At 42.2% G+C, this 21,838-nt stretch overlaps 1 protein-coding gene across 1 annotated transcript; it reads left to right on the forward strand.

The window, feature by feature from the left end:
* Positions 1 to 4,192: 4,192 nt before the first annotated feature.
* PDCD2L (programmed cell death 2 like) lies at positions 4,193 to 21,495 on the forward strand. Its single transcript, XM_057710591.1, has 7 exons — positions 4,193 to 4,330; positions 4,444 to 4,610; positions 4,730 to 4,790; positions 5,970 to 6,343; positions 7,289 to 7,399; positions 14,437 to 14,585; positions 21,302 to 21,495. The coding sequence occupies exons 1-7, from the start codon at positions 4,223 to 4,225 to the stop codon at positions 21,430 to 21,432; spliced, it is 1,101 nt and encodes a 366-aa protein (XP_057566574.1). The 5' UTR covers positions 4,193 to 4,222; the 3' UTR covers positions 21,433 to 21,495.
* The last annotated feature ends 343 nt before the right edge of the window (positions 21,496 to 21,838 follow it).

The raw sequence follows: 21,838 nt of genomic DNA on the forward strand, positions 1-21,838 counted from the left end.
AGGAGTGGCTGCCTTGACTGAGGCTTGACTGATTGGTGAGCAGATCCAGAATGGAGGACGGTCCTTTGAGAAGAGAGTGGGTGGAGTGGGACACAGTCCAGGTAACGAGGGCAACTTGGCCTCTGCAGTTGAATCTCTTTCTCATCTTACACTCCTCACCCCCGTGGCTTTGGAAGGATTGTACACTTCTGTTCACTGGATAGTTTTTTGTTTGTTTTTTTAATTTATTTATTTTGGCTGTGCTGGGTCTTAGTTGCAACAACTGGGATCTTCGTTGCGGCATGCAGGCTTCTTAGTTGCGGTATGTGAGATCTAGTTCCCTGACCAGGGATCGAACTGGGGCTCCCTGCGTTGGAAACACAGAATCTTACCCACTGGACCACCAGGAAAGCCCCCACTGGATGGTTTTTAAAACCACACTGAGATTTTGTCTGTTTTGGGTGAACTCCTGGCCCAGATCAAGGTTGACCACTAACTCCTGGCCAGATGCTCGGGTAATTCTTTCCTTTTATAAGGTAGACATTGAAAAACAGGATTTTTGAACACACTATCCTTTTATCTTCTATTTAAGGTACTTCTATTCAAGATAGCAAATAATATTTCTGGCCAATTTAGCAGAAAAGGAATTTTATTTAAAGAGTTGATGGCCAGGGGACTTCCCTGGTGGTGCAGTAAAGAATCTCTGCCAGTGCAGGAGACATGGGTTCAAGCCCTGCTCCAGGAAGATCCCACATGCGTGGAGCAACTAAGTCCGTGCACCACAACTACTGAGCCCCCATGCTGCAACTACTGAAGCCCATGCTCCTAGAGCCCGTGCTCCACAAGAGAATCCACTGCAGTGAGAAGCTTGCGCACCACAATGAAGAGTAGCCCTCCACACGCCGCAACTAGAGAAAGCCCGTGTGCAGCAATGAAGACCCAACACAGCCAAATAAATAAATAAATAAATAAATAAATAAATAATAAAAAAAACAGTTGATGGGCAGAACTGATGGGCAGTCTAGAGGCTAAGCTTTCCAGACCTACACCCTAGACGACACAGAATGATCTGGACTGGAAAACTGCTTCCCCTTTTGCAAGGCCCAACTGTCTTCAACTCTGTCATCAGGGTGGCCTTCAACCCATCTTATCCTGGGCTGCCTGAATTTGAGTTGTCCTCTGGCTTGGTCACATGCCTTCCTCAAAACAGGGAAAAGTCAGGACTTGTATTTTTTGCTCCTGTAAAGGGAAGACAAACTACCCACAAATGCTCAAAGAAGGGAATACCTGACTGTAGAAAGTGACCATACAGGTGCAAATGGCCACTTAAAATAAATAATAGAAATTGTTAGCACTTCTCATCTTCCTATTGGTGAAATGGGAATTTTTTTTAATTCCAAAAGTGAATGCCTACTTCTTTCCCCCCTTTTGCAGAGGTGATAGAAAGATGCTCTTCAATAGTCAGTCTCTGTTGAAGCCCCTGCTGATCCACCTGTTTTTTCATTTGTTTGTTTGTTTGGGTTTTTTTTTTTTTTTTTTTTGGCTGTGCCTTGAGGCATGTGGGATCTTTTAGTTCCCTGACCAGGAATCGAACCTGTACTCCCTGCAGTGGAAACTCAGATTCCTAACCACTGGATCGCCACGGAATTCCCCCACCTTCTTTCTTAATATAGCTGACGGAAAGTGAGCTATATTCCTATCAGAGGCACTTCCTCTATTACCAAAGAGCAAGCACGCAAAAAAGTCTGTAGAGAGGAAAATTCTAGGTGGCAGATCCTCTTAGGCTACCGTGGCTTCACACGAAGGGTCTCTTAGCAGTGGGACCACTGAGTTCCTCTAAGCCAGCTGCCAGGTCTCATGTCTTCCCTTAAGCGGGAGGACCTGGCAGATGTCAATTGGCCGTGTGTCCCTTGGCCCTGCCTTGTTCTGCTCGTCACTGCCACTGTTGTCACTTACAGCTCTCACTTATCTTGTGGCTGCCAGTTGTTGCAAATCTTGAAGAGTATACGGGAGTTCTCCAGAGGAACAGAAGCAATAGGGTATGTGCATACATCTCTAGAGAGATCCATGAGGAGATGTATTATGGGAGCCGGCGCACATGATTATGGAGGCTGAGAAATCCCATGATATGCTGTCTGCAAGCTGGAGACTCGGGAAAGCCAGAGGTATAATTCAGTTTGAGTCTGAAGGCCTGAAAACTAAGAGACCACTGGTGTAAGGCCCAGAGTCTGAAGGCTTGAGAGCCAAGAGCTCCGATGTCCAAGGGCAGGAGAAGATGGATGCCCCAGCTCAAGAAGAGAGAGAGAAGTCACCCTTTCTCCACCTTTTTTGTTCTCTTCAAGCTCTCAACAGATTGGATGATGCCCACCCACACTGTTGAGGGCAGATCTTTACTCAGTCTACTGATTCAAATGCTATTCTCTTCTGAAGCACCCTCACAGATGATCCTAGAAAAAAATGTTTTACCAGCTATCTGGGCATTCCTCAGCCCAGTTAAGTTGACACAGAATTAACCATCATGTGCAGCTCTTCAGGTGAGGCTGAAGCAGCATTCAACATCTTCATTCTGTACTTCCTCAAATACAAACTGTATCATAATTTGATGATCTGTGTGAGATTGTCAGGAGGTCCAAACCAAAGCCCTACAAAATCATGAATTAAGCTAGACACTTCAAGTCTCACACATGCAAGCACTCGTTACATTGTTCCAAGGGCTCCACAATAATGTCAGGGTCAAATTTGCTATTAAATTGCTTCTGGATCCAGAAGGTGACAGCAATTAACATCTTGAAAATTCCTCTTAGCTAATAAGAGCAATCACACTTTGATCAAGAGGCTTGGGACTTCCCTGGTGGCACAGTGGATAAGACTACGCTCCCCATGTAGGGGCCTTGGGTTCAATTCCTGGTCAGGGAACTAGATCCCACATTGCATGCTGCAACTAAGGAGCCCATCTGCCTCGACTAAGGAGCCCAAGCCACAACCGAGGAGCCTGCCTGCCGTAACTAAGACCCGGTGCAACAAAATAAATTAATGAATTAAAAAAAAATAGAGGCTGTAATAGGTAGTGTTATGATGTAAACAGATGCCATGTTGGGGAGAGCTCAGTAACTGTTGGAGGTCTTGCTGTGTTAGCAAGGATAAGTTTTTGTTGTTCTTTTTAAATTTTTGGCCATACCACGCGGCATGCAGGATCTTACTGGGTTGGCCAAAAAGTTCGTTCAGGGTTTTTTTTGGCCAGCCTCAATAGTTCCCTGGCAAGGGATAGAACTTGTGCCCCCTGCAGGGGAAGTGCAGAATCTTAACCACTGGACCACCAGGGAAGTCTCCAAGAATTCTGAAATTTGTTTCTTCCTGCAATAATTTAGAAATGTATCCTGGGAAACATTAGCTAAAATAACAAGTATCTACAAAGTCATCCAGCCTCTTTGGCTAGACCTGAACTGAACAGCAAGATTGGACTTCACAGCACCTTTAAAGCCATCAGATTGGCAGTGATAAACCAGGAGTAAACTGGTTTCACCTCCAGGTCCTCACTGGGGCTGGAGCCAAACATCAGGAGGCACCTGTGTCTTTTTTTTTATTTTTTAATATTTATTTATTTTGGCTGCGCCAGGGCTTAGTTGCGGCATGAGGACCCTTTAGTTGCGGCATGCATGCGGGATCTGGTTCCCCGACCAGAGATCAAACCTGGGACCCCTGCATTGGGAGTACGGAGTCTTACCCGTACCCACGGGACCAACAGGAAAGTCCACCCCCCCCTTTCTTTTTTTGCACACCATGGATTTTTTTTTTTTCCTTTTTTGGGGAGAGGCGCTTGTTGTTGTTAACGATAGTACTATTATCCAACTTATTTTATTTAATTAATTTTATTTATTTTCACTGCCCTGCGGGGCATGCGGGACCTTGGCTCCCCGCTCCGGGATTGAACCCAGTCCCCTGCAGTGAAAGCACAGGGTCTTCACCGCTGGGCCACCAGGGGAGTCCCATGTCCCACACTTATTTTAGATAAAACTTTTTGGCAAGACTACTTCACTATACAGGGTGCGTAGTCCCTTTAGAGGCCACTACGCGGCAAACAAGCTTTGGGGCTCCAGCTTTTGACCTTACGGCTCCAAACTGTATCCCGGGAAACGGCCTGAAGGGGGCGGGGCCGTCTCGCAGGCGTGGGCGGTGCGCGTGCACCGAGCGCGCACCCTCGCGGCTGCCGTAGTTCGCCTCTTCACGTGGGCGCCCCGTCGTCATGGCGGCTGTCCGGAAGCCGGTGCTCCTCGGGCTTCGAGATGCTGCAGTGCCCGGCCGCCCCACGGGGCCAGGCGCCTGGACCGCAAGCAAGCTGGGCGGCGTTCCGGTGAGGTGGGGTGCCGGAGCCGGGGTCGGCGGGTGCTGGTGAGGGCTACGGGGTGAGGGAGTGGGCGAGGTCCCGGGGCAGAGTCAGGGTCTGAGCGCCTCCCCTGCCCTCAGGACGCCCTACCCGCCGTGGCAGCGCCGAGGCCGGTGTGTGAACTTTGCAAGCAGCCACTTGCCCTGGTCGTGCAGGTGTACTGCCCGCTGGAAGGCTCCCCGTTTCATCGGCTCCTGCACGTGTTCGCCTGCCCCCGCCCGGGGTGCGGTAGCGGCAGAGCGCGCAGGTAGGCGGGGAGGGCCCGGAGCTGCCCTCGGGATTTTATGCCGAGTGGGCGGGAGCAGGGGCGGGGCGCCCCGGGAGGCCACGATGGAGCCCTCACCTCAACTTTTCTTTACTGTGAAGCTGGAAGGTGTTCCGTTCCCAGTGCCTGCAGGTGCGAGAGAAAGAGACGCAGGACGCTCAGGTAAAGCGCTTGTGACTGTGTTATGATCTTCTGTGATGGGAGGGTGTTTTCTAGAATTTCGTTTGAGACAGACTTCAAGCCGTATTCTTTGGAGTACGTTGGAATGGTTTTTGCTCTGTTTTGAACCATCAAGTGGTACTTCCTTAAGGTTTTGTTAGCTGCTTTAATTATGCACTGAAAGTATGGAGGCGCATCGCTGACTGATTTTTCTGTTTGGGAAGAAGTATGGGTGTATAGATATACATCGTTATATATGTGTGTGTTTACAGTAAATATATTTTCTGTGATAAGTATGTGTATGTAACAAACACTTAATAAGACAAAGCTTGAATTTATTAAAAAAAATCAGGCAAGTTGATAGCTGCAGAACAAAATTCAGCTTCCCTTTGCCTGTAAACGTTGCTTTATGTACACACTGAATTCTTAATGTGGGCCAAGCATAGTACTAGCAATACTGGGAATAAAAAAATGGTGTCTGCCTATATTTGTCAGGGTTCAATTGCAGATACTAGAAAAGCACTTTGACTTTTTTTAAAGCTGAGATAGACTTTAAGTTTTTACTAACCTATTGGATAGGCTGGAGATGACTCCAGGAGTGACCTCCAGAACCACAGCTCAGAACTGGCCTGTCAAGGAGCTGCTGTGCCACCTCTCTTGCAGTCAGGAAGCTGAGATGTGTTCTGGTGAAAGGATGCGGCCCTTGTCAGAACTGCTGACTCCGGAGCTTTGCTCTGTCTCCATCTACAGACTAGCTACCTTCTGCTTCATGGCCCCTCTTTCCACTTCACTCTATCTCAAGTTTGTGTCTCTCTCTAGTGGACTTGATGAGTAGACCCCTGATCATATCTAGAACTTTAGCTGCTTAGGAGTCTGGGGAACGTAGTTCTTTCTCACCAGCTTCCACAATACATAAAGCACAACTGAAAGAGATGTTGAAGAAACCACCATACTGTATTTGCCACAGTGCCCCTGAAGAGGACAACACAATTTTGTCACCTCCAACATGCTTTTGAGTAAACGGGGTCCAGGAAGTTGAATCAGAGTGTGTCAGAGTGAGGGGTGCGGGGCTGGTGTTAAGGCTCCCTCAGGAAGGTGAAGAGATGGGCGGCTTAGGAAGCCAAGGGAATAGGTGAGATCACCCAAGTGTGCTTGAACCTCACTCACAGGATGTTTTTTCAGAAACAGGAAAATGGCCTCACAGCTGAGGATTGGTGTGAAGGCGCGGATGACTGGGGAAGTGACAGTGAGGAGCCTCCACCACAGCTTGCCTCCGATTTTGGAAATGATTCCAAGAGTGCCAAAGACAGAGACTGGACTGCCCGGCTCCAGGACCTGCACCTGCAGGATACTGTCGCAGGTGCTGCTGCTCCTGTGCCTGCTGGGGAAGGAGGGATGGCCTTGCCTTCTGTGGTGCCTCAGTTCCTGCCCTACTACCTCTGTGTTGTCGATGAGGATGACTGCACGGACTTTGTCAGTCTCGATCATGCTCAGAGCCTTCTGAGGGAGTATCAACAGAGAGAGGGACTTGATATGGAACAGCTGCTTTCCCAAAGGTGAGAATGTGTACTGCTGAGCTTGAGAGGAGGTTTGGTCAGGAAGCTGCCACAGTATGTACCCTTTGGTTTTACCCTCATATCTGGGGAAACTTTTTCAGGCAGCACTTGTGTGTGTAGGACCTTTGCGCTTCACTCCTCTTAGATGAGAAAGGGAGACAGACAAGGAGATCTGATCAGTCACCCTTGAGTTAGCTTGAAAACACTTTGTTCTATTTATAAGGACCCTCAAGAAAATGAGCAGACAGAAGTTAGGGATACCAAGTACTTACACAAGATGTGTTTACTATCTCTAACTTTTCTGTTTTTAAATGTATGACAGAGACAGGTTAAGTTAGAAAAATGCCGTTTGTTTATTGACTCTTGGCTGTGGCTCAAGAACTGGCCTAGGACCTTGGAGACCTTCCCAGAACCTCAATTCTCCCCTATAAAATGGGAGTGATACTGATATCTGGGTGGTGTATCTCTTCACATGGTTTTTGGAGTCAAGTGAGAGCATAGGTCTTAAAAGGCTTTATAAACCAAAGCCCTCTACAGAAGTAAGAATAATCACTTTGCTATTATAATAGAATTACAATAGGATATTTGGAGAGTTGACCTGGTTCTCTACCAGAGCTGTCTCATTTGTAAGCTTTTTCAGAATACTGCTGGAGTGCATGAAGAAGTGTTAGTATTTGGACATAATCCATAATGGAGAAAGAAAAGGAGTCAGTGGGCATGATGACTTTGTAAACTTTGTAAACTGCAAATAATTGTCCAGGAAGCAGGGCTTGGGAGAAGGGTGGGCAGGGGGTTACTGTTATTCATTATAAAGTATTAAATTTACGATATTTACATTATGTGTATATATTATTTTGGTAAAGTTTTAAAAAGTTGTGTACTCTTCTAAGTACTGTAATTCTCTGGATATAGACAGATGAAAGTGTTCTCTGCATGTCTTTTTAGTCTTTCTAGTGATGGTGATGAAAAATATGAGAAGACCATAATTAAAAGTGGAGACAAGATGTTTTACAAATTCATGAAGAGAATTGCTGCTTGTCAGGAGCAAATTTTGAGGTAAAGGCTCATTTTCTTTCATTGTTTTTCTTGATTATAAAAGTAATGTTATTAGTTTGGAAAACACAGGAAAGTATAACAAGAAAACCAAAATCTACAATATTCCTCAAATCAAGAAGCTAACATTTTAGTATATTAAGTTCAGTTATTTTTTATGCATTGCATGCGTACATGTAAGTAGATTTTGTGTATTTTTTTTAAAAAGCAATTGGGGTCATAGAATATTTAATTTTTTTTCTTTTAGGTAAACATTCATTGGTATCGAGGGTTTTCCTATGTATTAAAAATTCTTGAAAATGATTTTTCTCCTTTTTTAACTTAAATTTTCAATAGATAATACATTCTTAAGGCTCAAAAACATAAAACTATATAGATATGCATATATGTATAAATACAATGAAATTATTCCTTTCCTACCATTCACATCTACTCATGTAACCACTGTTGTTAGTTTGCTGTGTGTGCTTACATAGTTTCTTTATGCATGTCAAAGCAAATATAATTGTTACTTTCCTTTTTTTACACAAAAGAAAGCATTCTAGAAACATTCTGTGTCCCACTTTTTTAACTACACTATATCTAGGGTTACAGTATCTTTTTAGCACATTGAGAACTTTGTTTTAAAAAAAAAAAGGTACTGGAAATTCCGTGGCAGTCCGGTGATTAGGACTTGGCACTTTCACCGCCATGGTCTGGGGACTAAGATCCCACGAGCTGTGTGGTGTGGCCAAAAGAAGCGGGGGCGGGGGGGGGGGGTGCTATAGTCCCTAGTTCATTTTACTTGTTGATGGACATTTAATGTTGTTTTGCACCTTTTGCTGTTACAAATTATGCTAACCAGCAGTCTTGTACCTATTTCGCATGTGTGCAAGTATATCTGTAGGGTACATTTCCTGAAATGGCATAGTTAAGCAAAAGGGTGTATGCAGTTGTGATTTTGATTGATAGTACCCAGTTGTCTGCCGTTAGACTTTAATTCCTGCTGGCAATATGTGACCTTTCATTCCTACTGGCAGCATATAAGTGCCTGTTTTCCATAGCCTTACCAATAGAGTGAGCTTCATGCTTTTGTATTTCTGCCAATTCAAAGTGAAAAAGGGCATCTTGGTATAACTTTACCTTGATTTTTTTCTTATTTTGAGCATCTTCCTCTATGTTTTGGAGTTATTTCTATCTATTTATAGTCTTTGCCCGTTTTTCCATAAGTTCTTAGTCCTTTTGATTTTTTTGTATACTAGAGGTTAGCCCTTTATTATGATTAATTTTCTGGACTTGTTTCTTTTTTGACTTTGCTTATGGCGATATTGTTGGGTATTTAATTGTTTCTATCTCATTTGTTTCAGTTTTGCACAGTTTTAGTGCTACAGTACACATCCCCTTCACAAATCTTAGAATGTTGTAGTGATTTCCCCTTAATCTAGTTTTAGGAGTAAAATTTGGAATCAGAGGTTTGAAGTTTAAAGGTTCTTGCTATATATTGTTTGACTGTAGTTTTTGCTACTTAATACAAAGTCAAACTTTACTCTTGACTCCTGCATCCTAATTTTACTGTTGAAAGTCCAGTTTATTTTGTTTCTCCCTGTTTTAATTAGGTATGACAGCTAGACATGCTGTCATGAAAACATGCCCAAATTATGATACCTTCAACAGAATTTTCAGATTCAGCAAATATACTTAGGCGTGTGGCCCCTCAGTAGTGGCAGTAATTCTCAGCTGGAGACCACTCCTTAGGAGGGACCTCTTCAGCAGTGAGACCCACTGCTCACAGTGATCCTCTGCTTCTGGAGGGCGGAGTTGTGTGCTGAGGTTGGTGTTGGTCCAGTAACCACTGCACCTGGTGCTGGCCGCAAAAATACCTGGTGGTCAGGGAGGCAGACAACACCATATGCTGTGACAGGTGCCCTACGGAGATGTGAAACAAGTATGGAAGAAACACAGAGGAGGGATCAGAGACCTTTGCTTCGGTTCATCAGGGAAGGCATCGTGCAGGAGAGACAGACTTGGGCCCCTAGTCCTGATGGAGGGACTAAAGGCCAAGGATGCTTTGGGTCACAGAGGGGTCACTGACAAAGGAAAAATGTACCCAGGTACACAATGGTGGGATGGGGGCAAGTCCCTAAGCTGGGCATCATGGTGTCTGGAGTGAGAGCAGCTTGGTTCTTCCCTCCCGCAGCTCCACACTTTGACCTCCTTTAGGACACATACCCTTATTGTCCTCCTTGAGAGACTAGGTACTCCCCAGACTTGGTACCTAGTACTGACATGGAGTACTGGTCACAATCTCAACTGGTATGTTTTCAATCCATTTCTTTCTTCCTTCCTTCCTTTCTTTTCCTTTCTTTCTTTCCTTCTTCCTTCCTTCCTTCCTTCCTTCCTTCCTTCCTTCCTTCCTTCCTTCCTTTCTTTCTTTCTTTCTTTCTTTCTTTCTTTCTTTCTTTCTTTCTTTTTCTTTCTTTCTCTTTCTTTCCTTCCTTCCTTCCTTCCTTCCTTCCTTCCTTCTTTCTTTCTTTCTTTCTTTCTTTCTTTCTTTCTTTCTTTCTTTCTTTTTCTTTCTTTCTCTTTCTTTCCTTCCTTCCTTCCTTCCTTCCTTCCTTCCTTCCTTCCTTCCTTCCTTCTTTCTTTCTTTCTTTCTTTCTTTCTTTCTTTCTTTCTTTCTTTCTCTCTCTCTCTCTCTCTCTCTCTCTCTCTCTTTCTTTCTTTCTTTCTTTCTTTCTTTCTTTCTTTCTTTCTTTCTTTTTCTTCCTTCCTTCCTTCCTTCCTTCCTTCCTTCCTTCCTTCCTTCCTTCCTTCCTTTCTTTCTTTCAATACACTATTTATTTATTGGCTACATTGGGTCTTTGGTGCTGTGTGCGGGCTGCCTCTAATTGTGGCGAGCAGGGGCTACTACTCTTCCTTGTGGTGTGTGGGCTTCTCATTGCGGTGACTTCTCTTGTTGCGGAGCATGGGCTCTAGGCACATGGGCTTCAGTAGTTGTGGCACGTAGGCTCAGTAATTGTTGCTCATGGACTCTAGAGCACAGGGTCAGTAGCTGTGGTGCATGGGTTTAGTTGCTGCGAGTCATGTGGGATCTTCCTGGACCAGGGATTGAACCCATGTCCCCTGCATTGGCAGGTGGATTCTTAACCACTGTGCCACCAGGAAAGTCCCTCAGTCCATTTCTTACTAAGAATTTGTATTTTATTCTGTGGCCAGTGGATGCCAGGGGAATGATATGATTACTCAAATTAGAGAAAAGGAATCCAGGTGAGAAATGGTGAAAGGTTTCAGGTCAGGGCAGAGGATATGGGAAACAGGGATAAACTTGGGAGGTATGTTTATAATGGCAGCTCTTGGTGACCCTTGGATATGAGAGTAAAAGATTGGAAAGTAACAGGAGTGGTTTTGAGCTTCTGGCTTGTGAAATTGGATGAGTGTTAATGCTATTCTTGAGATGTGGTTTTAGGAGGCTGTTATCTGGGGTGTGGGGTCTTGATTTTTCTTGAACTGCAGAATGTGTCCTTATCAGTTGGATTTACATCTTTGTAACTAAATCTTTGTTAGTTATAATAGTTTTGATTTTATTTCCCCTTTGCATTCTACTTTGTAAGTTTTGTATGTTGAAGACATAATACTTTGTAGTAAGTAACAAGTGCCCATAGGATATTGAATCATAGGTCTTGGAAGTTCAAGGCCCAGGTCTTCCATTTCTACTTGTGGGTCCATGGGCAAGTCACTTAACCTTTCTTATCCCCAGTGGTTCATCTCTAAGATGAGGGTGATGATACAACTACCTATTTCAGAGGGTCCGTATGAGAATTAAGTGACATGATGATGAAAACACTCTGTGAAATGTATGTAAATACCAGCTGTCATGTACAATCCACTCTGCTGTGTTTTGGGGAAGCAGAGGATCTTTTTTCTTTTTTTTACATGGGCCGTGCTGCAGGGCTTGTGGGATCTTAGTTCCCCAATCAGGGATGGGAGCCAGGCCTTCAGCAGTGAAAGTACAGAGTTCTAACCACTGGACCACCAGGGAATTCCCTAGGATCTGTTAATATTACTGGCATATTTATATATTCACCTAATTTCTGTAGATGCTTTGGCAGTAAGGACAGTATATAACTCTCATGCAAAGCATAGTGCCCATATTAGTGGGTATTTGGTGGAGCCAACACCTTTTCAAGCATGGTATGGATGAAAAGCACCTTGGTTTAGGTCTTAGAAGACTTGGCCTTGGGCAGATGACTTTACCTTTATTTCCTCTTCTGTAAAATGGGCCTAATACATACTTTACTGGATGTTTGGAGGGATTCAGTGAGCATGTTCATTCATCCAGCAGATATTTATTGAGTCTATTTTAGATGCTGAAGGTACAGAAGGAAAGGACACAAAGTCCGTGTTTTTATAGATTTAGCCCTCTAGTGGGTGAGGCTAAAAGTAGACATATTGTATGACTTCCACAAGTGATAAATGAAAATAAAACATAGCTGTTATAAGTAGGATGTCAGAGAGGTCTCAGAGGAAATGATATACCTAGGGGGTTATAGTATATAAAAATAATGATATAGGGAAAACTTGGAAAAATGGGTCCAGATAAAGTGGGCAGAGTAAAAGCAAATGGTCTTTCTCCCCTAAAACCTGAATAAATATAAAAGGTAAAAGTCAGCCAAAAATAAAATAGAAAAAAAAACAACTATTAAAAAGAAAATCCCCTCCATCAGCATTGACGTAAGGAAAGGAACTTAATACCATAAAACTAAAGTGGCAACCCAGGATAGAATATCACTAAATGTCTGGGTGCCTCACGTGTATTTAAATATTTATTTATGTAATTAATTTATTTTCCACAGAGGAAGGTACAGACATTTCTGGAATAATTTAGTGTGTATTCTAGCCATGCAGCCTTTTTCTTTCATCTCTTCAATATATACTTATTAGTCCACAAAATCCTGAGAATTGCAGTAATAATCTTGAATCTGCAAAGAAGCAAATAGGAGAAGGATCTGTATCTTCTGCTGTAGGGCTGCTGGCCAAAGAACTGGGTGTGGTGGGGTGACGATGTAGGGAGTTAGGAACTGCCTCTCAGAAGCAGAGGTTGTTGGGTCCAGTGGTGACTTACAGTAATGATAAAGAACTCAAGGGCAATTTCTTCCGCATTAGAATGGGATCTCCCAACATGTAAGACCTTTTAAACTACCTCAGAAGTAAAAAGGAAGCCCAGGTATCCTAGTAGATTGCATCTAGTCTTATAGAACTGTATCCTCACCCCATTTCACCTACAGAAAAGTAGAAGAAATGAAAAATATGCTTGGAGAAGGGGAAAAGAACAGACCACTGATATGAGAGTGACAGGAAGTCAGTAAGAAAGCCCACGCACGTTTTTGGAGGAAATGGGTGGTGTAAATAGAGTTGTCCCCTTTAGGCATGACCTAGATGGAAAGTGGCATGCCACTCCTGTAATCGTCGACAGTAAATTTAAAGAAATGAATGGTGCATACAAAAATGAGCCAAGAACCATATCTGGAAGAAAACATAATCTGAGAACACATAATTCCCAGCAGATTTTTCAAGATATAGATGAACTTTGTAAGAAAATACATTCAATAAAACCAAAGAACTCAAAGTTGAGAAAATAAAGTAACTATGAGATGGCAAGGGAAATTGAATTGCTAAAGAAACCAAGCCACCGGTTACATATCTAATAAATTTAATAATAATGGAGACTTGGCTGAAAATCAAAGTACTGATGTGAGAAGAGTTGCAAAAACCTAGTGAATGTGGAAGAAAAAGTTAAAGCAATTAAAAGGTGATACCTTTGGAAGGTTTATAGATATAACTATTATAAGGATAATTGGTGTCCAAAATGGAGAACTCAACAGATGGCTCAAAAACAATACTCAAAGGTGAAATAGGAAATTTTCCCCAAAATGAAATAAGAACGAAATCTGGGGCTTCCCAGGTGGTGCAGTGGTTAAGAATCCGCCTGGCAATGCAGGGGACACAGGTTCAAGCCCTGATCCGGGAAGATGCCACATGCCACGGAGCAACTAAGCCCGTGCACCACAACTACGGAGCCTGTGCTCTAGAGCCCTCGAGCCACAACTGTTGAGCCCACGTGCTGCAACTACTGAAGCCCATGCGCCTAGAGCCCGTGCTTCGCAACAAGAGAAGCCACTGTGATAAGCCTGCGCACCACAAGGAAGAGTAGCCCCTGCTCTCCGCAACTAAAGAAAGCCCGCATGCAGCAACGAAGACCCAACACAGCCAATAAATAAATAAATAAATAAATAAATTTATTTTAAAAAAAAATAAATCTGCAGATATTAAAGTACAAGAGTGATTGAAGTGAGAGACCTAACCTGGTGGTGGTTTTAAAAATATTGTCAATCAAGTTCCTGCTGTGTAGCACAGGGAACTATATTCTGTATCCTGTGATAAACCATAATAGAAAAGAATACGAAAAAGAATGTGTGTGTTGTAACTGAGTCACTTTGCTGTACAGCAGACGTTTAACACAACTTTGTAAATCAACTATACTTCAATAAAGTTAAAAAAGATAAAGTCTGCATCTTTTTGGCTGTGGATCTTGTATTCACTGTCTTTGTGGGTCAGTTTTTTCTGCTTCTTTGCGTATCTACTAACTTTAAAAAAATTGTTTACTGGAAATTGTATGTTGAAGAACAGTAGATACCGAAGTTGATGTTTATTCCTTAGGGGTGCATTCCACTTCTTCTGTAAGGCCAGTACTGTGGGGGCCTGAGTCTTTTTAATCTGCAGTTGAGCTGAGTCTGGGCTTTCTTGCAGTTTTAGTTAGATTTAGTTCAACATTAGCTTTAGTGTCTTCATCTAGACTTGATAAGCATTGATAAGAATTCAGATATCTTACTGTGATTTACAGCCTTGCAGCTAGTTTTCTGGGCCTTTGGATTTTCTTTGCTCTCTAGGTTTGTTCTGGATACACTCCAAGAAAGAAACAAAATTTACAAAGTGTGGTCTTAGACGTTAGAATGTGACTTGTATGTGGCCCTGATTCAGGTTTCTTTGTTTCCTTACTCTAGATATTCCTGGAGTGGAGAACCACTTTTTTTGACCTGCCCTACATCGGAAGTCACTGAGCTCCCAGCCTGCAGTCACTGTGGAGTCCGAAGGATATTTGAGTTTCAGCTTATGCCAGCACTGGTCAGCATGCTCGAAAGTGCCAATTTAGGTAATAAGCCCTTTATGTATTTGAGTTTGTGGGTTTCTGGCACTAATTTAGAATTATTTTAAAATGAAAGACTATTGTTTCATTTTGTTTCCTTATAAAATATAAGCATATTACAGAAAATTTGGGAAATTAGTATTATTTTAAGGAAACGTGTTGCTTCCATTTGGAGCTATTATAAATAAAGTCGCTGTGAACGTTTGTGTACAAGTCTTTGTATGGACATAGGCTTTTCTGCAAGTATCTAGGAGAAAAATGGTTGAATCATATGGTAGGTGTGTGTTTAACTTTTTAGGACACTGCCAAACTGTTTTCCAAAGAGGTTGTGCCACTTATATCCCAACCAGCAATACATGAGAGTTGCACATCCTTGGCAACACTTAGTATGGTCTTTTTCATTTTAGCCAGTCTCACAGGTGTGTAGTGATGTCATATGGTTTTAATTTGTCTTTCTCTAATGACTAATGATTTTGAGCATCTTTTCATGTGCTTATTTACCACTGTATGTTTTCTTTGGTGAAGTGTCTGTTCTAATCATTTTCTCTTTTTTAAAAATTGGATAGTTTGTCTTATTATTATTGAATTTTGAGAGTTTTGTTTCTATTCTGGATATAAGTCCTTTATCTGGTATACAAATTTATAAATAGTCTCTCCGAGTCTGTGGCTTGTCTTTTTTTATTTCTGTTATTTTGGTATAGACTTTATTCTTCAGAAGGTTTCAATTTACAGAAAAATTAAGAAATAGTACATAGAGTTCCATATGCCTCACACCCAGTTTCCCCCTTTTTTTTTTAGCTCTTCATTGGAATATAATTGCTTTACACTCTTGTACCAGTTTTTGAGGTACACCAAAGTCAATCAGCTGTATTTATACATATATCCCCATATCCGTCCCTCCCGCGACTCTCTCCCACCCTCCCTGTCCTGGCCCTCTAAGGCATCACCCATCATCGAGTTGATCTCCCTTTGTTATACAGCAACTTCCCACTAGCTATCTGTTTTACAGTTGGTAGTGTAAATAGGTCTATGCTACTCTCTCACTTCGTCCCAGCTTCCTGGTTCCTTTTTTTTTTTTTTTTTTTTGGTGGGGGGTACACCAAGTTCAACCATCTGCCTCTACACACATATCCCCATACTCCCCCCTCCCCCGACCCCCCCCACAGTTTCCCCTTTATAAACATTTTTTATTAACATATTCCCAGTCAGCAGTGCACAAGAGTTCCAATTTCTCCATATCCTCACCAACACTTATTTTCTATTTTTTTGATGGTATGAGGTGGTATCTGATGGTTTTGATTTGCATTTCTCTAATGATTGGTGATGTTGAGCATCTTTTCATGTAAATGACTTAGTCATTTTCATATCACTTTATGTAAATGTCTATGCAAGTCCTTTGTCCATTTTTTTGTTTCTGTTTATGTATGTATTTTTTTATTTAAGCTCTTTATTGGAGTATAATTGCTTTATACTGTTGTGCCATTGGGTTATTTATTTATTTTTGGCATTGTTGGGTCTTCATTGCTGCACTCAGACTTTCACTAGTTGGGGTGAGCAGGGACTAGTCTTCCTTGGGGTGGGCCGGCTTCTCATTGCAGTGGCTTCTCTTGTTGCAGAGCATGGGCTCTAGGCATACAGGTTTCAGTAGTTGGAGCATGCAGGCTTAGTAGTTGTGGCACACGGGCTTAGTTGCTCTGCGGCATGTGGCATCTTCCCAGACCAGGAATCGAACTCGTGTCCCCTGCATTGGCAGGCGAATTCTTAACCACTGCGCCACCAGGGAAGTTGGGTTATTTGGTTTTTTTTCTTGTTAAGTTGTAGGAGCTGTTTATATATTCTAGATATTAACTCCTTATCAGATATGATTTGCAGATATTTTCTCCCATTCCATAGATTGTGTCCTATGATGCACATAAGTTTTTAATTTTGATATAGTTCATCCTGTCTGTTTTTATGTTTGTTGCCTGTGCTTTTGGTGTCATATCCAGGAAATCCTTAGCACTTACTTCTTTTTAAAAAAGAAGGCGCCCAGTAAAGTGCACTAATCTTAAGTATACAATTTGATGAATTTATATATATATATATACACACACTTTTGTAATGACCTCCCAGATTAGGATAGGCAACGTTTCCAGTGTCTCAGAAGGCCCCTGGTGTCCCCTTCCCAGTCAGTGAGCCCCTCATTCTATAAGGTCATTACTGTCCTCACCTCTGTTCCCATAGGAATTTTACCTGTTCTAGAACTTCACACAAATGGAATCATATGACTGTTGGGCCTGGCTGCTTCTGTTTATTATTATGTCTTTGTCAGTTTTATCTTTTAACCCCTCTCTTGGATTTTAGTTTGACTATTACGTTTTTTATTTTTCAAAAGCTCCATCTTCTTCTCTGAAACTTTTTCATACCATCTTTTTTTTTTTTTTTTTTTCCCCTGGCCTGTTATGCGGCTTGCGGTCTTAGTTCCCCAACTGGGGATTGAACCTGGGACCATGGCAGTGAAAGCACAGAGTCCTAACCACTGGACCACCAGGGACGTTCCCCTGCCTTTTTTGTTTGTTTGTTTTTATGAGTTCAGTATCTTCTTTCATATCTTTGACACGTGTTCTGTCTTCAATTTCCACTTGTCATCTGCATTGTCTGTTTCCTCTAGGTTACCGTTTTTTCCTTCACTCATTTTGACCCCTGAATTTTATGTTGGAGATTTTCTATGAATATCTGGTAAACCTTGCAAATCGCCATTATTAGCACATTAGTAAGGATCATTCCAGTCATCATCCCTGACATAAATGCAGATAGAAAGTTATGTAGATGAATGACTAGAGAAAAAATTTTTCTAGAAAGGGGAAAATTTGGGAATTCCCTGGTGGTCCAGTAGTTAGGGTTCCATGTTTCCACTGCAGGGAACCCAGGTTCGATCCCTGGTTAGGGAATTAAGATCCTGCTTTCCGTGCAGTGCAGCCAGAGAAAAAAAAGAAGAAAAGAAAAAGATAGTTACATAGATAGATGGAAGACTAGAAATAAAAGGAAAAATTGGTGACTTCCCTGGTGGTCCAGTGGTTAGGACTCCAGTGGTTAGGACTTCCACTGCAGGGGACACAGGTTCAATCCCTGGTGGAAGAACTAAAATCCCGCATTCTGTGTGGCACAGCCAAAAAATATATACTTTTTTAAAAATTAAAAATTAAAAAATAAATAAGGAAAATTTAATAATACTAAAGTATTAGAATAAATTTGTGCAAATTTATTTTTTTAATTAATTTATTTATTGGCTGAATTCAGTCTTTGTTGCTGTGCACAGGCTTTCTCTAGTTGTGGCGAGCAGGGTCTACTCTTTGTTGCAATGCATGGGCTTCTCATTGTGGTGGCTTCTCTTGTTGCGGAGCACGGGCTCTAGGCACATGGCCTCAATAGTTGTGGCTCTCGGGCTCTAGAGCGCAGGCTCAGTAGTTGTGGTGCACGGGCTTAGTTGCCCCCCGGCCTGTGGGATCTTCCCGGACCAGGGGTTGAACCCGGGTCCCCTGCATTGGCAGGTGGCTTCTTAATCACTGCACCACCAGGAAAGTCCCTTTGCAAATTTAACATAAGGAAAATTAAGTGTAATTGAAGCAATTGCTGGACTTTAGGTAATGGGTTCTTTATTCAAGAGGCCCTAGTTTCTAAAAGAGCCTCTGAAATTAAGAGAAGTATATTCATTCCATATTTCAATTTTGAATAGTATGCGTTTGGCTCCTTTACTATAATAGATAAGGAAATATATACCCTACTCCATCTCCAAATATTTTAGTATCATTTTTGTTTTATCAAGATTTATAAGTCTGTATTCTATAACCATAATTCTCCCAACTATTTAGCATATGAATTCTTTTTTTTTTTTTTTTTTTAATATTTATTTATTTGGTTGTGCCAGATCTTAGTTGTAGCAGGCGGGCTCCTTAGTTGCAACTCGCCAGGTCCTTAGTTGCAGCTCCAGGGCTCCTTAGTTGCGGCACGTGAACTCTTAGCTGCGGCATGCATGTGGGATCTAGATCAAACCTGGGCCCCCTGCATTGGGAGCTCAGAGTCTTATCCACTGTGCCACCAGGGAAGTCCCAGCCTATGAATTCTTTATTTTGACTATTCTCTCCTCGCTGGAATCTATCAAGTAGTAGCCTCAAAGAGGGCTCATGGGTGTTGTTCTTACTTTAGAATGTATATGCTAGTCTGCCTTTATATTTGAAGGACAACTTATCTATAAAGTTCTTAAGCACCACTTTTTGTTTTGTTTTTTTGTTTTTCTTTTTTAGAATAAGGGGAGATAGTTTTTATTATTCTTTATTTTTCATTGTTTATTTATTTATTTATTTATTTATTTTTTGTTTTTGGGCACACGGGCTTAGTTGCTCCGCGGCATGTGGGAATCTTCCTGGAGCTGGGATCGAACCCGTGACCTCTGCATTGGCAGGCGGATTCTTAACCACTGCGCCACCTAGGAAGCCCCCTGTTTATTTATTTTTGATTTATTTTTATGGCTGCATCAGGTCTTAGTTGCGGCATGCGGGATCTTCATTGAGGCATGTAGGATCTTTTGTTGTGGTGTGCAGACTTCTCTCTAGTTGTGACGTGCAGGTTTTCTAGAGGGTTCCAGAGCGCATGGGCTCTGTAGTTTGTGGTACACAGGCTTTCTGGTTGAGGCGCTTGAGTTCAGTAGTTGTGGCATGCTGGCTTAGTTGCCCTGTGGCATGTGGAATCTTAGTTCCCTGACCAGGGATCGAACCCGAGTCCCCAGCATTGCAAGGCGGATTCTTTACCACTGGACCACCAGGGAAGTCCCAAGCCCCACTTTCTTTCTTCAAAACTTTGTAAATGCCCATGCTGTCAACTTTGAGAGCCCTGCCAGCCCTTTTATCTGGTACCTCCCGTCACAACCTGTGGCTGGGTCTCACTGGAAGGTAGGTTTTGGCATTGAATGCTGCTTTGTAGGAGTCTTGAGGGTGAACTGATCCCCTCTCCCCCAGCTTTGTAACTAACACTTACTCTAGGATGTCTGTAGAATTGTCTTTATTCATGAAGTCCAGTCACTGAACTAACATATGTCTTGCTGTCCCATTGTTCTGTAATCCTTTTAGTGTGGGACAGGATAAGTCTCCTGACCTATATATTTAGTTTTTCTTCTTTTTTATTTCCGAGTATCTTTTCTGGTGAGTTTGTAGCTTTTCTACAGAAGTAACACAAGTAGCTCTGGTCACCTTTCACCTCTCGAATGCATGCTTTTCCCTTTCCCTCTTTATTCACTGAGATTCTCTCAAGCCTTTCCTTTCTACCTGTAATTAGGTTTCAGTTGTCTTCTCTGTTGTGGTTTCTGATGTTTTTCATTAGATGTGTAGTGGGACTGTTTTGATCTCCATATGCTTCCTCTTTCTCGCCCTCCCCCTGCCCCGCTGCCCCGCCCACCCATCCCCCAAATGTGGCAGGTCTCTGGGCTCATGTATAATACTCAGCTGTTTGGTATTTCATTCTGTCTGATTTCTTACACCTCCTTTTCCCCTCTCTTGGTGGTTACTAGTCCTGAGTTTTCAGCTTTCTCATGCCCTCTGCAAACTGCCTGTTGCATATTCTCATTGGGAATTATCTCAAATTCACCACGTTATTTCTTCAAAATGAGCTCTATTGTGGCCTTTTGTGGTACTGTCTTTGATTTTCTTTCCATTATCACTGCCTACATCTTCAAAAAGTATTTTTCCTTTGCTGCTGCAAACTAGTTGCCCAGCTCATCCTGTTGACTCCTGTTTTCCTGTTCTGATGTCGGCAGGAGTTCTTGTTGCTCACATTCTCTTGCTGCCGTTCTTCATGGCTCCATCCATTGATAAATTTCTATAAATTCTTAGGGTTTATTTTCTACTTTTTGCTTGTATCCTTTCTTGGAGGTAGTGTTCTGTCAGTGTGACATATTTTAAATGATCTTCAGTGTCACATAGTCTAGACAGTAATTAGTAATGAAGACTAATTGAGATTTTTTGGTTTTTTTTAAAGTATATTTTACTGGGACTTCCCTGGTGGTCCAGTGGCCGGGACTCCAATGCAGGGGGCCCAAGTTCCATCCCTGGTCAGGGAACTAGATTCCACATGCCGCATCTAAGAGTTCACATGCCACAACTAAAGATCCCGCATGCCGCCACTAAGACCTGATGCAGCCAAATAAATAAATATTGTTTTTTTTAAGTGTATTTTACTGATAAATCTGGGGTTTTTTGGGTTTTTTTTTTTTTTTTTTGCAATCAGCAGTTGCTTTTTGTAGGAACACTGAGACTGTATTGTGACCAAAAACTAGTGAGCACTGTTTTTACTTTAAGTAATTATCTTTTCAGCATGTAAGGTAGAATCTCTCCCTGTGGCAACACCAGTTATACTGGTATTGAGCCATCGTTTGCTGTCCTTTCTATTATCTTCTAATGGCTTAACCTTTTCATTTTACAGTTAACCCTTAAGATGTGCCAGGCTCTGTTCTAAGTATCTGACATGTATTAGCTTATTTACTCCTCCTTGCAGCAATCAGATCATTGTGATAAATGTAGCCACGATAGCATAGAGGTGAAATCGCTTGCTCAAGGTGTTAGAGCTGGGGTTTGAACTCAAGCAGTCTTGTTCCAGAGTCTGGGCTGTATCCACTAAGCAAACTTTGAATATTGAGTGTATCTCATAACACTTTCTCTTTGCTGGAATCCTGAATATGTTATGTTTTTCAGGTCTTTCTGTGGAGTTTGGAACCATTCTAATTTACACATGTGAGAAGAGTTGCTGGCCTCAAAATCATCAGACTCCCATAGAAGAATTTTGTATTATCCAAGAGGACCCAGATGAATTATTATTTAAATAGTGCCTTTCCTTTTATTTATATAAATTAAAGCAAATTTTAATGTTTAAGTTGTGTTTTTACCTCTTTTTTTATTTTTTTTATTTTTTTTATTTTTTTGGGGGTACACCAAGTTCAATCATCTGTTTTTATACACATATCCCCGTATTCCCTCCCTTCCTTGACTCCCCCCCACCTCGAGTCCCCCCCACCCTCCCCGCCCCAGTCCTCTAAGGCATCTTCCATCCTTGAGTTGGACTCCCTTTGTTATACAACAACTTCCCACTGACTATCTATTTTACAGTTGGTAGTATATATATGTCTGTGCTACTCTCTCACTTTTGACTCACGGTTTATTAGCTCTTGTTTCTTTTTGCTTTTTGGCACCTGTGATGGGTCTGGAGCCAGGACTTAGAAACTCCCAGCTGTG

The sequence above is a fragment of the Hippopotamus amphibius genome, chromosome 16 (genome assembly GCF_030028045.1).
Source record: "Hippopotamus amphibius kiboko isolate mHipAmp2 chromosome 16, mHipAmp2.hap2, whole genome shotgun sequence".
In the NCBI taxonomy this organism is placed as follows: domain Eukaryota; kingdom Metazoa; phylum Chordata; class Mammalia; order Artiodactyla; family Hippopotamidae; genus Hippopotamus; species Hippopotamus amphibius.